Source organism: Nerophis ophidion, linkage group LG01, assembly GCF_033978795.1.
Source record: "Nerophis ophidion isolate RoL-2023_Sa linkage group LG01, RoL_Noph_v1.0, whole genome shotgun sequence".
Taxonomy (NCBI): Eukaryota; Metazoa; Chordata; class Actinopteri; order Syngnathiformes; family Syngnathidae; genus Nerophis; species Nerophis ophidion.
The window spans coordinates 87,095,279-87,110,101 of NC_084611.1; the positions used below are offsets into that span (position 1 = coordinate 87,095,279).

The window sequence follows — 14,823 nt, forward strand, 5'->3', positions numbered from 1 at the left end:
AACCAGTGTGGGTGGCACTGGGAGCAGGTGGGTAAAGTGTCTTGCCCAAGGACACAGTGACTAGGATGGCACAAGCGGGAATCGAACCTGCAACCCTCAAGTTGCCGGCACGGCCACTCTACCAACCGAGCTATGCCGGCAACTAGCGCTATGTAGGGCGCTAGTTGCCGGCTAGCCATTAGCGTGCTCGTTGCCAGCTAACTATTAACGCATTGATTGCCAGCTGGTGATTAGCATTACCAGCTAGCGATTAACACGGCAGGATGCCAGTTAAGTGGTTAGCGCTCCAGTCGCATGCTAGCAATTTAGTGCTAGAGTTGCCTGCCGTTAATGGGTGCGCTAGTTGCCAGCCAGCGATTAGCGTGCTAGTCGTCAGCTAGAGAATCAATGCGTTGTTTGCCAGCTAGTTCATAGCAATATTAGCTAGCGATTAGCGGCACAAAATGCCATTTAACCATTAGCGCTGTAGTTATGTGCTAGCAATTAGTTAGTTAGTAGTTACCTGCCAGAAATTATTGCGCAAGTTGCCAGATAGCTGCCAGCTAGCGATAAGTGCATCAGGAGTCGGCTCGCAATCAGTACACCAGTTGTCAGGTAACAATTAGCGCGGCAGTTTCCAGCTAGCGACGAGCGCACCAGTTGTCAGGTAGTAATTAGCGGCACAGGTGGCTAGTCGGCGATTAACTTTGTAGTTGCATGCTAGCAGGTGGGGCGATAGTTGCCAGCTAGCCATTAAGGTGCTCGTTGCCAGCTAACTATTAACGCATTGATTGCCAGCTAGTGATTAGCATTACCAGCTAGCGATTAACACGGCAGGATGCCGGTTAAGTGGTTAGCGCTCCGGTTGCATGCTAGCAATTTAGTGCTAGAGTTGCCTGCCGTTAATGGGTGCGCTAGTTGCCAGCCAGCGATTAGCGTGCTAGTCGTCGGCTAGAGAATCAATGCGTTGTTTGCCAGCTAGTTCATAGAAATATTAGCTAGCGATTAGCGGCACAAAATTCCATTTAACCATTAGCGCTGTAGTTACGTGCTAGAAATTAGTTAGTTAGTAGTTACCTGCCAGAAATTATTGCGCAAGTTGCCAGATAGCTGCCAGCTAGCGATAAGTGCATCAGGAGTCGGCTCGCAATCAGTACACCAGTTGTCAGGTAACAATTAGCGCGGCAGTTTCCAGCTAGCGACGAGCGCACCAGTTGTCAGGTAGCAATTAGCGGCACAGGTGGTTAGTCAGCGATTAACTTTGTAGTTGCTTGCTAGCAGGTAGGGCGCTAGTTGCCAGCTAGCCATTAGCGTGCTTGTTGCCAGCTAACTATTAACGCGTTGATTGCCAGCTGGCGATTAGCATTACCAGCTAGCAATTAACAGGGCAGGATGCCGGTTAAGTGGTTAGCGCTCCAGTCGCGTGCTAGCAATTTAGTGCTAGAGTTGCCTGCCGTTAATGGGTGCGCTAGTTGCCAGCCAGCGATTAGCGTGCTAGTCGTCAGCTAGAGAATCAATGCGTTGTTTGCCAGCTAGTTCATAGAAATATTAGCTAGCGATTAGCGGCACAAAATGCCATTTAACCATTAGCGCTGTAGTTACGTGCTAGCAATTAGTCAGTTAGTAGTTACCTGCCATATAGCTGTCAGCTAGCGATAAGTGCATCAGCAGTCGACTCGCAATCAGTACACCAGTTGTCAGGTAACAATTAGCGCGGCAGTTTCCAGCTAGCGACGAGCGCACCAGTTGTCAGGTAGCAATTAGCGTGTCAGTTTTCAGCTAGCACACCAGTTGTCACCTAGCATTCAAGCACACAATGGCGTAGCCTCTTAAGCAGTCAAGTGTTGAGCGTTAGCGGACAAAAGATCAAAGTGTTGTTATGAATGTGTACAACCTTTCAGCGAGACGAGACAAAACTAGAACAAAGAGGCTCCTTCTTCCTCCGCGTATCCATGACGACCAGTCTACCTGTCGGCTTTGTGGAGCTCAGTGATCCTGGCGCGCTGGCGCCGGGCTAATTAGCATGGCCGCCACTCAGCTCTGTCGGCCGACACCGTAGTCTTGTTTCGTCTCTCCCGGGCTTTTATTTTGGAATGTTTTTTAACGCCCGTGCCTTCCTGTTTCAAGCCCTTCTCCTCGTGTATATAAAAAGCTTAATTTGTGTCTTTATTAGATTTTTTTGACACTCAATTTATGTCACTGATTTTTTTTCCCAAAAATTATACTGACAATTTCCTTGAAAAAAATTTGGTGTTTTAAAATGTCATCGTATGAAAATGTTGTGTAAAAAAAGAAAAAAGAACAATCAGTGTATCAACACTCAGTGTAAAAGAAATTCACAGTGTAAAAAAACAGAGCTTAAAAAAAAATGAGTGTAAAAATTTTTTTACTGTGTCAAAATTCAGTGTAAAAAATCAATGCATAAAAATACAGTTAAAAAAATTATGTGTAAAAAAAAAAGTGTCAAAATTCACTATAAACATTCAGTGTAAAAAATTGTGTAAAAAAAATCAGTGTAAACATTTTTTACTGTGTCAAAATTCTGTGTAAAAAATCAGTGCATAAAAATACAGTTAAAGAAATTATGTGTAAAAAAAAAGTGTCAAAATTCACTATAAACATTCAGTGTAAAAAAAATTGTGTACAAAAAATCAGTGTAAAAAACGTTTTACTGTGCCAAAATTCAGTGTAAAAAAAAACAGTGTATAATAATACAGTAAAAAAAATGTTGTGTAAAAAAATGTGTCAAAATTCAGTGTAAAAAAGAAATCAGTGTGTACAAATTTGGTGTAAAAAATACAATGTGTACAAAAAAATCGGTGTAAAACCATTTTAACTGTGTCAAAATTCAGTGTATAAAAATACAGTTACAAAAATTCTGTCAAAAAATGTTGTCAAAATTCACTATAAAAATTCAGTGTAAAAAAACTCAGTGTGTAAAAAAAAATGTGTAAAAAAAAATCTGTGTAAAAATGTTTTTATCGTGTCAAAATTCAGTGTAAAAAAATCCATATTTAAAAATACAGTTAAAAAAATTCTGTGTAAGAAAATGTTGTGTGTCAAAAGTCACTATAAAAATTTTGTGTAAAAAAATTAGTGTGTAAAAATTATGTGTAAAAAAATGTGTATAAAAATACAGTTAAAAAAATTCTGTGTAAAAACAATGTCAAAATTCACTCAAAAAATTCAGTGTGAAAAAAATCAGTGTGTAAAAATTCTGTGTAAATAAAAATATTTGTACAAAAATTATGTAGGGAAAATTCAGTGTAAAAAAAACAGTGTATTAAAATAAAGTGTAAAACATACAATATACAATTAAGTGACATTGTGAACAGTTGATGCCATGGTAGAGGTCTGGGTTCTTGTGACGACAGCTAGTCCCTCTCTTTCCGCAGCACACATCCCACAGCGACCCGTCCTCGGCCGCGGACGGTTCAGAAGACAGGCTGCAGACGGCGCCGGAGGGAGTTCCAAGCGTCTCGCCGCCTCGGGAACTGGATCTCCCCTGTCGACTCTCCAGCCCCCTTTCAAATTTCAGTGCAGTCCAGCAGCTGGGCCGCCCGACAGTGCAGAAACGGGTCTCACCGGTTCCCTTCCAGGCCACTCGGGGCCACCGGAGGAGCCAGAGCAGCTCCGGCGGCACCTCTACTCCCAAGGACTCCACGGACCCGTCAGACTGCGCCTCTGAGGCTCTGAACAGCCTCTCGCTGAACTCGCTGCTCACGCCAGCCTCTTTGGCGCTCCCGCTGGTGAAGAAATGTAACAGCACAGGCTCGCTGGACCAACTTAAGGGGAGCAAAGATGGATGCCAGGTCTTTGAGGACGATGCTCACGGGTACTGGACGGCGGGTAGGGCGGGAGATGGCAACGTCACAGACTTTAGCAGGGAAAACGGCAATAGGGAAAGAGGCACAAACTCCCGAGAGAACAGATGAAACTCTTCTTGTGGAACTCCTGACTGGAGAGGGACTCTTCCGACTTGTTCCGTGACCCCCCCCCCCAACTCGTCTTTGAACCGTCTGTTCCGTCACTCCCCTCCCGGGTTCCGGCTGCTAGGGATCGGTTGTCAGTTCGCTGACTCTGGAATGATGGTAATTGTAGTGGTTCATGAGGCTTCCTGGAAGCTGCTTGAAAAACAGGGAAAGGATTCGGGACTCTGAACCGGGGCGCCTGCCAAAAAAATATAAAATAAAGCCATGGTCAGTGTTGGTCACATGGCACTCTTTCTGCGGAAGAAGAAGCAGAACTCTTACCTGTTTTTATATCGTTCTTGATGGCTGATAAGTAGCATTGGACAAGAGACGGGATGTTTCAAAGGTGAGCTATTTTCTGGAAGTAGACTCAAATGTTCTCTAAAGACGTTTCCATCAAGCGGTCCAGTCTGGGTTATTTTGAAAGTACCTACTACAGAGTCAAAAGTAAGGGACTACGTTGTTGGAAAACTCTTTCAAATTCAACCCACCAATGCAGCTTCCGAATGCTAACGAGTGGGGACACTGAGCTGGCGTATACAAGGCTTTTCGGAAAGTGTCACCCCCATTAAACCATCGAGATTGAGTACCCCTTTTGGTGTGGCTCCTCAGTTGGAACTAGGAATGGGTACCGAATTTGGTACTTTTTATAGGTACTGGTGCTACCGGGTATCAATTGGTGTAAAATTAAACAGTCATTTAGTCCGGTACTTTTGTTGCAGACTCTGCATCGACTCAATCACTTGGTGGGCAAATAGGCAAAAATCGGGAAAACAGTGCTCAAAAGTAAGGAACTGCATTTTAAAAACGTCTGTGCCCATTGGAACATCCCACCAGTGCAGCTATTGAATGCTAACATGAAGCTAGCTACCTAACCAAAGAGTTGGGACACTGGACTGTCCGATGTAACAAGGTTTTTCGGAAAGATGTCAACCCCCCTTAGACCATCTGGATTGAGACAGCCGGGAAACATAGTCTTCCCAACTTGTCCTGGGTCTTCCCCGTGGCCTTCAACCGGTCGGACGAGATCATATAAAATCAAACAGTGCCATATCCTGGTACTTTTGTTGCAGACTCTGCATCGACTCAGTGACTTGGTTAGCAAATTGGCAAAAAGCGAGAAAACAGTGCTCAAAAGTAAGGAACTGCATTTTAAAAACATCTGTGCCCATTGGAACATCCCACCAATGCAGCTATTGAATGCTAACATGTAGCCAGCTACCTAACGAAAGAGTTGGGACACTGGACTGTCCGATGTAACAAGTTTTTTCGGAACGATGTCAACCCCCCTTAGACCATCTGGATTGAGACAGCCTGGAGACATAGTCTTCCCAACGTGTCCTGGGTCTTCCCCGTGGCCTTCAACCGGTCGGACGAGATCATGTAAAATCAAACAGTGCCATATCCTGGTACTTTTGTTGCAGACTCTGCATCGCCTCAATGACTTGGTTAGCAAATTGGCAAAAAGTGAGAAAACAGTGCTCAAAAGTACGGAACTGCATTATAAAAACGTTGAAACAACACGTCCGTCCCAATTGGAAAATCCCACCAATGCAGCTATTGAATGCCAACATGAAGCTAGCTACCTAGCTAAAGAGTGGGGACACTGGACCGTCCTATGTAACAAGGTTTTTCGGAAAGGTGTCGCCCCCCCCCCCTTAGACCATCTGGATTGAGTCCCCCCATAGGGTTCAGCCCCTTAATTGGAACTGGGTACGGGTACCGAATTAGGTACTTTTTATAGGTACCGACTGGCCATTCATGTAAAATCATCCATCCATCTTCCTCCGCTTATCCAAGTTCGGGTACGCAGCAGCCTAAGCAGAGAAGCCCAGACTTCCGTCTCTCCAGCCACTTCGTCCAGCTCCGCCCGAATGATCCCGAGGCGTTCCCAGGTCAGCCGGGAGACATAGTCTTCCCAACGTGTTCTGGGTCTTCTCCTTGGCCTCCTGCCGGTGGGACGTACCCCAAACACCTCCCGACGGAGGCGTTCGGATGGCATCCTGACCAGATGCCCGAACCACCTCATCTGGCTCCTCTCCATGTGGAGGAGCAGAGGCTTTAGTTTGAGTCCCTCCCGGATGACAGAGCTCCTCACCCTATCACTAAGGGAGAGACCCACCACCAGGCAGAGGAAACTAATTCCGGCCGCTTGTACCCGTGATCTTGTCCTTTCGGTCATCATTATCATCGGCGGTCATTCGAACGAGTATGACTGTCCTCCTGGTAGGAGTGTATCCCTTTTTATGGAGAATGCCTGTGCGTGACTTAGTTTAACGTGGGGAGACTGGTGCACAGACAGTCACCACACGATCCTTGACAGAATCGGGTCAGGGTCCAGTGGCATGGAGTCCAAGACGACTGGGGAACCTTTTCTGCTGCAGCCTTCTCCCGCCATCACGGCCGTTGTGGTAGTTCTTAAAATCTACCAACTTCTGCCTGCTCCGCCGTTGAGGTCTTCACCGTATCCTTGGGTAGGGGGGCAGTCAGATACTAGGCCTTTGTCAAGGGCCACATGGGGTAACAGTAGTAAAGGGGTTAACCTCCTAGTACCCCAAGACCCCATAGAGGAGCCTCCACTGCCGGATGCACTTCAACGTCATGCCCAGGACATATCCCAAACATTCATGACCATAGGTGAGGATGGGAACATAGATCATGTAAAATCAAACATATTCTTGTACTTTAGTTGCAGATCTGGGTTTAAAGAATGTTGAAAAATCCAACCCACCAATGCAGCTTTCGAATGCTAACAATGGAGCGGTGACATTGTACTGGCCTTTTTACCAAGGTTTTTAGGGGACTTCTTGCCCCCTTAGACCATCTAGATTAGGTTAAGGTGCAGCCCCCTTCAATTGGAACTCTTGACGGGTACTGAATTTGGTACTTTTTATAGGCACTGAATCAATCAATAAATGTTTACTTATGTAGCCCTAAATCACAAGTGTCTCAAAGGGCTCCACAAGCCACAACGACATCCTCGGCTCAGATCCCACATCAGACCAAGGAAAAACTCAACCCAATGGGACAATGAGAAACCTTGGAGGGTATCGCAGATGTGGGGACCCCCCCTGGGTGACCGGTGCAATGGAATTTGAGTGGATCTAGCATAATAGTGTGAGAGTCCAGTCCATAGTGGGGCCAGCTGAGGACCATCCCGAGCGGAGACAGGTCAACAGCGCAGAGACGTCCCCAATTGATGCACGGATGAGCGGTCCACCCTAGGTCCTGACTTTGGACAGCCAGCGCTTCATCCGTGGCAACCGAACCGGTGAATTTGGTACTTTTTATAGGCACTGAATCAATCAATGTTTACTTATGTAGCCCTAAATCACGAGTGTCTCAAAGGGCTCCACAAGCCACAACGACATCCTCGGCTCAGATCCCACATCAGACCAAGGAAAAACTCAACCCAATGGGACAATGAGAAACCTTGGAGGGGATCGCAGATGCGGGGACCCCCTGGGTGACCGGTGCAATGGAATTTGTGTGGATCTAGCATAATAATAGTGTGAGAGTCCAGTCCATAGTGGATCTAACATAATCGTGAGAGTCCAGTCCATAGTGGGGCCAGCTGAGGACCATCCCGAGCGGAGACAGGTCAACAGCGCAGAGACGTCCCCAATTGATGCACGGATGATCGGTCCACCCTAGGTCCCGACTTTGGACAGCTGGCGCATCATCCGTGGCAACCGAACCGGTGCCCCCCACCTCCACGAAGGAGAGGGGGCCAGAGCAGAAAAAGAAACGGCAGATCAACTGGTCTAAAATGGGGGTCTATTCATAGGCTAGAGTATACAAATGAGTTTTAAGATGGGACTTAAATGCTTCTAATGTACGTACGAATGAATTCCGTTGGTATGACCGGGTACCGATTAAATGCAAAAATCAAACGGTGCCGTAGTTCGGTACTTTTGTTGCAGACTCAATCTCTCGCAATAGAACGTTACCTAGGAGAAAGTGTTCAAAAAGCAAGCGATAGCTCGATGCTAATTCGGATATCCCATTCACATGCTACTGATTAGCATTAGCGATTTTACTATGGCGATTTCAACACCTAATTTGGTAATGAAAACCACAACTTGTACGTTGTGAATAGTAATTTGTTGCGTAGCCGGTCTACGATATAATACTTGCAAATCCTATTCAGATGTGGAAGAAAACAAGATATATTACTATCAGCTGTCACGTAAAAAAAATAAACACAAAAAAGTACCGGAAATTGGTACTATTGAGTACCAGTATCAATTCCCCGGTACCTGAAATCGGTTCGAATGTCAAATATGTGGTCCCAGAATGGTGCCTGGAAGTTAGTCGGGTTAGTCCTCTTGCTAATGTAAACAGTGACGGACCAAACTGTCCTGCTTGGTGGAAACGGGTCTCAGGGGCTAGTCGGGTCCGAAAGTGGACTAAAGTCCCGACTGCGTGGATCATGGATGCTGCTGATCACGTGGGCTCCTAGGTGGCGCCCACGTATCCAAGAAAGGGCTAAAATGTACCGCGTTGCAGACCTGGGCCAAATACTCCGATCGGTTCTTCTACACCCGTTTTCGTCCGATCCGAACGGTTGAAGTATCAAAATGTTCGGCTCGGACCGGCACACCGTAGCAACTATTTTTTTTTTCTACAAAATTTAGAGATTACCTGGAGTTCCAGATTTTCCAGGAAACTTAAAACTTGGTATGTGACACATGCTAACTGTTAGCATGCTCATGTTAGCATACTATCATGCTAACTTTTTTTATTCAACTTTACAGCCGTTGACCTCAAGAGTCATATAACTTGGTACCTGACACATGCTAATTGTTAGCATACTAACGGTAGCATGCTACCATTAGTTTTCGACCATTAGCTTGCTAACTTTTCTCGCCCATTTTTACGCCGTATGCCTCAGAGTCATATGACTTGGTACTTGCCACATGCTAACTGTTGGCATGTTAACATTATCATTTTAACATGCTAATTATTTTGGCCAATTTTTCAACATTGCACCTCAGAGTCAGGTAACTTGGTACGTGACACATGCTGTTAGCATATTAGCAGTAGCATTCTAACATTAACTTGCAAACTTTTTTAGCTAAGTTTTCACCCTTTGCACTACAGTCAAATAACTTGGTAAGTGACACATGCTAACTGTTAGCATACTAACGTTAACATGCTAGCATTGGTTTTCGACCATTTGCTTGCTAACTTTTCTCGCCCATTTTTAAGCCGTATGCCACTGAGTCATATGACTTGGTACTTGCCACATGCTAACTGTTGGCATGTTAACATTATCATTTTAACATGCTAATTATTTTGGCCAATTTTTCAACATTACACCTCAGAGTCATATAACTTGGTACGTGGCACATGCTAACTGTTAGCATACTAACGTTAGCATGCTACCATTAGTGTTCTACCATTAGCTTACTAAGTTTTTTAGCCCATTTTTCAGCCCTACGCCTTAGTCATATGACTTGATATTTGCCACATGCTAACTGTTGGCATGTTAACATTATCATTTTAGCATGCTAATTATTTTGGCCAATTTTTCAACATTGCACCTCAGTCGGGTAACTTTTGTACGTGACACACACTGTTAGCATATTAAAAGTAGCATTCTAACATTAGCTTGCTAACTTTTTTAGCGAAGTTTTCACCCCTGCACGAGAGTCATACAGTAACTTGGTACGTGACACATGCTAACCGTTAGCATACTAACAGTAGCATTCTACCATTAGTTTTGTACTATTAGCAAGCTAACTTTTCTAGCCCATTTTTCAGCCATATGCCTCAAAGTCATATACCTTGGTACGTGACTCATGCTAACTGTTAGCATGCTACAATTAGCTCGATAACTTTTCAAGCCAAATTTTTAGCCGAATGCATCAGAGTTATATAAGGTGGTACGTGACACATGCTAACTGTTATTCATACGAGCCTTAACATGCTACCATTAGCTTGCTAACTTTTCTGGCCCATTTTTCAGCCGTATGCCTCAGACTCATATACCTTGGTACGTGACTCATGTTAACTGTTAGCATGCTACCATTAGCTTGATAACTTTTGTAACCCATTTTTCATCCGTATGCCTCAGTTATATAACTTGGTACGTGACACATGCTAACTGTTATTCATACGAGCCTTAACATGCTACCATTAGCTTGCTAACTTTTCTAGCCTATTTTTCAGCCGTATGCCTCGGAGTTGTATAACGTGGTACGTGACACATGCTAACTGTTATTCATACGAGCCTTAACATGCTACCATTAGCTTGCTAACTTTTCTAGCCCATTTTACAACCGTATGCCTCAGAGTCATATACCTTGGTACGTGACTTATGCTAACTATTAGCGTGATACCATTAGCTCGATAACTTTTGTAACCCATTTTTCATCCGTATTCCTCAGTTATATAACTTGTTACGTGACACATGCTAACTGTTGTTCATGCAAGCCTTAACATGCTACCATTAGCTTGCTAACATTTGTAGCCTATTTTTCAGCCGTATGCGTCGGAGTTGTATAACGTGGTACGTAACACATGCTAACTGTTATTCATACGAGCCTTAACATGCTACCATTAGCTTGCTAACTTTTGTGGCCCATTTTTCAGCCGTATGCCGCAGACTCATATACCTTGGTACGTGACTCATGTTAACTGTTAGCATGCTACCATTAGCTCGATAACTTTTGTGACCCATTTTTCATCCGTATGCCTCAGTTATATAACTTGGTACGTGACACATGCTAACTGTTGTTCATGCAAGCCTTAACATGTTACCAATAGCTTGCTAACTCTTCTAGCCCATTTTTCAGCCGTATGCCTCAGTTATATAACGTGGTACGTGACACATGCTAACTGTTATTCATACGAGCCTTAACATGCTACCATTAGCTTGCTAACTTTTCTAGCCCATTTTTCAGCCGTATGCCTCAGAGTCATATACCTTGGTACTTGACTCATGTTAACTGTTACCATGCTACCATTAGCTCGATAACTTTTGTAACCCATTTTTATTCCAGATGCCTCAGTTATATTACTTGGTATGTGACACATGCTAACTTTTGTTCATGCAAGCCTTAACATGCTACCATTAGCTTGCTAACATTTGTAGCCTATTTTTCAGCCGTATGCGTCGGAGTTGTATAACGTGGTACGTAACACATGCTAACTGTTCTTCATACGAGCCTTAACATGCTACCATTAGCTTGCTAACTTTTCTAGCCCATTTTTCAGCCGTATGCCTCAGAGTCATATACCTTGGTACTTGACTCATGTTAACTGTTACCATGCTACTATTAGCTCGATAACTTTTGTAACCCATTTTTCAGCCTTATACCTCAGTTATATAACTTGGTACGTGACACATGCTAACTGTTATTCATACGAGCCTTAACATGCTACCATTAGCTTGCTAACTTTTCTGGCCCATTTTTCAGCCGTATGCCTCGGAGTTGTATAACGTGGTACGTGACACATGCTAACTGTTATTCATACGAGCCTTAACATGCTACCATTAGCTTGCTAACTTTTCTAGCCCATTTTACAACCGTATGCCTCAGAGTAATATACCTTGGTACGTGACTTATGCTAACTATTAGCATGTTACCATTAGCTCGATAACTTTTGTAACCCATTTTTCATCCGTATGCCTCAGTTATATAACTTGGTACGTGACACATGCTAACTGTTGTTCATGCAAGCCTTAACATGCTACCATTAGCTTGCTAACATTTCTAGCCTATTTTTCAGCCGTATGCCTCGGAGTTTTATAACGTGGTACTTGACACATGCTAACTGTTATTCATATGAGCCTTAACATGCTACCATTAGCTTGCTAACTTTTCTAGCCCATTTTTCAGCCGTATGCCTCAGAGTCATATACCTTGGTACTTGACTCATGTTAACTGTTACCATGCTACTATTAGCTCGATAACTTTTCTAGCCCATTTGTCAGCCGTATGCCTCAGAGTCATATACCTTGGTACTTGACTCATGTTAACTGTTACCATGCTACTATTAGCTCGATAACTTTTCTAACCCATTTTTCAGCCTTATACCTCAGTTATATAACTCGGTACGTGACACATGCTAACTGTTTTTCATACAAACCATAGCATGCCACCATTAACTTGCTAACTTTTTAAGCCCATTTTTCAGCCGAATGCCTCAGAGTCACATGACACATTCTAACTGTTAGCACGCTACCATTAGCTTGTTAAATTTTCCAGCCAATTTTTCAGCCATATGCCTTAGTTATATAACTCGGTACGTGACACATGCTAACTGTTTTTCATACAAACCATAGCATGCCACCATTAACTTGCTAACTTTTTAAGCCCATTTTTCAGCCGAATGCCTCAGAGTCACATGACACATTCTAACTGTTAGCACGCTACCATTAGCTTGTTAAATTTTCCAGCCAATTTTTCAGCCATATGCCTTAGTTATATAACTCGGTACGTGACACATGCTAACTGTTTTTCATACAAACCATAGCATGCCACCATTAACTTGCTAACTTTTTAACCCAATTTTTCAGCCATACGCCTCAGTCATATACCTTCGTACATGGCGCATGCTAACTGTTAGCATACTAATGTTCGGATGCTACCATTAGCTTACTAACTTTTCCAGCCAATCCTTCAGCCGTATGCCTCAGAGTCATATAACTTGGTACGTGACACATGCTAACTGTTATTCATACCAACCTTAGCATGCTAACTTAAGATTGCCGGCTTGCGCGTTTCCACCCACCAATGGCCGTCTTTGCTTATTTTTTGGGGGTTCTCACACCGTCAGGTTCAAACACTGATGACAAACAGACAAAGAAGCAAGGAATTACCGTATTTCCTTGAATTGCCGCCGGGTATATAGTATGCACCTGTCTAGAATTACTGCCGGGTCAAACTCGTTTCGCAGAATAATTAGCGCATGCTTAGCATAACTGCCGGCTAAGGATTAATGCCGGGTCAAACTCGTTTCGCAAAATATTATTTTTATTAGCGCATGTCTACAATTTCCGCCGGTTCAAACTAGTTTCGCCAAATAATTAGCATCTGGCTAGAATTTCCGCCGGGTCAAACTCGTCACGTCACAAGAGACACTTCACCTGTCATCATTTTCAAAATGGAGGAGGCTGATTTCAATCATTTGAAATCGCATAAAGGGAAGAAGATTAAGAGTTTTTTAGTAGGATTTAAGGTCCAAACTATTGAATATGCTAAAAAGAACATTAAGCAGCTATGTTTTATTAATATACCGTAGCTGCGTGTGTCAAATATGAGTCATTAAACGACTCCCGCCTCCTGGTGGCAGAGGGCGCTAGTGATCCTTCTTGCGACTACTCGGCTGCAGAAGTGACAACAAGTAGCTTGCACTTTTAACATGGAGGATTACATATCTAAAATAAAACAGTTTTCTAAACTGGACTTTCAATCGAAGCAGGAGGTAATTAAGGAAGATCTCCATCGAGACACAGAGACTTTTAAAACCGAAAAAAGATAAGGAAGACTTCTATAAACAAGTTATCGATGCTTTTGATCAGATGGAGCTGTGCATGGACTTCATTTATAAGTAAAGGTAAGACCATAATAACGTTTTTTTTTTTTAATTAAATGTGCTTTTCATGATGGTATCCTTACATCGCACTCAAATTTATAAGCGCAGGCCTAAATTTACCGCATGCCTTTGGTAAGCGCCGGAGTGAGAAGAGGTTTTAAAATAATTAGCGCATGCTTGCCTTTACCGCATGCCTTTGGTAAGGGCTGCACTGAGAAGAGGTTTTAATATTATTAGCGCATGCTTGCCTTTACCACATGCCTTTGGTAAACACCGGAGTAAGAAGAGGTTTTAAATTAATTAGCACCCCGGCAGCAATTCAAGGAAATACGGTAAACTGAGACAAAATTCAATTTAGCTCAATTGAGGAGAAACGTCTGGACTGTACTTTTTGTACAGTCTCTCACCACGCTCTGACGAAAAGTCGCATGCCTCCTCTTTTATTTGGACTTTCCTTGATTACGTGGCTGTTTCTAAAGGAAGGGGGTCGTAAACAGCCGCTGCCTTTGGTCACAAAACAGTTCAGGGGCGGTATAGCTCGGTTGGTAGAGTGGCCGATGCGCGCGTGACGTCACGGGTTGTGGAGCTCCTCGCATTGTTTACAATCATAGCCAGCAGCAGCTAGAGCTATTCGGACCGAGAAAGCGACGAGTTTCGCATTAATTTGAGCGAGGATGAAAGATTCGTGGATGAGGAAAGTTTGAGTGAAGCACAAAAAAAAAAAGGGAAAAAAAAGAAAAGGCAATGGCAGTGTGAGCGATTCAGCTGTTATTAGACACATTTACTATGATAAATGGGTTGTACTTATATAGTAGCGCTTTTCTACCTTTAAGGTACTCAAAGCGCTTTGACACTACTTCCGCATTTACCCATTCACACACTGATGGAGGGAGCTGCCATGCAAGGCGCTAACCAGCACCCATCAGGAGCAAGGGTGAAGTGTCTTGCTCAGGACACAACGGACGTGGCGAGGTTGGTACTAGGTGGGGATTGAACCAGGGACCCTCGGGTTGCGCACGGCCACTCTCCCCCTGCGCCACGCCGTCCCAGGATAATTCTGGAAAATCCCTTATCTACCTATTGTGTTAATAGTGTTTTAGTGAGATTATAAACTCGTACCTGAAAGTCGGAGGGCTGCGGTGAACGCCAGTGTCTCCTGGCGGTTTAGCTCGGTTGGTAGAGCGGCCGTGCCAGCAACTTGAGGGTTGCAGGTTCGATCCCCGCTTCCGCCATCCTAGTCACTGCCGTTGTGTCCTTGGGCAAGACACTTTACCCACCTGCTCCCAGTGCCACCCACACTGGTTTGAATGTAACTTAGATATTGGGT

At 44.0% G+C, this 14,823-nt stretch overlaps 1 protein-coding gene across 1 annotated transcript in view; it reads left to right on the forward strand.

Moving 5' to 3' along the window:
• LOC133561329 (voltage-dependent T-type calcium channel subunit alpha-1I-like) overlaps window positions 1-4,622 on the forward strand; it is a 289,397-nt gene extending 284,775 nt beyond the window's left edge. The window contains exon 37 of the mRNA XM_061914691.1: window positions 3,375-4,622. Coding sequence (XP_061770675.1) covers window positions 3,375-3,914 — 540 coding nt within the window. The 3' untranslated portion in view covers window positions 3,915-4,622. The remainder of the gene's footprint in view (window positions 1-3,374) is intronic.
• Window positions 4,623-14,823: the final 10,201 nt, after the last annotated feature.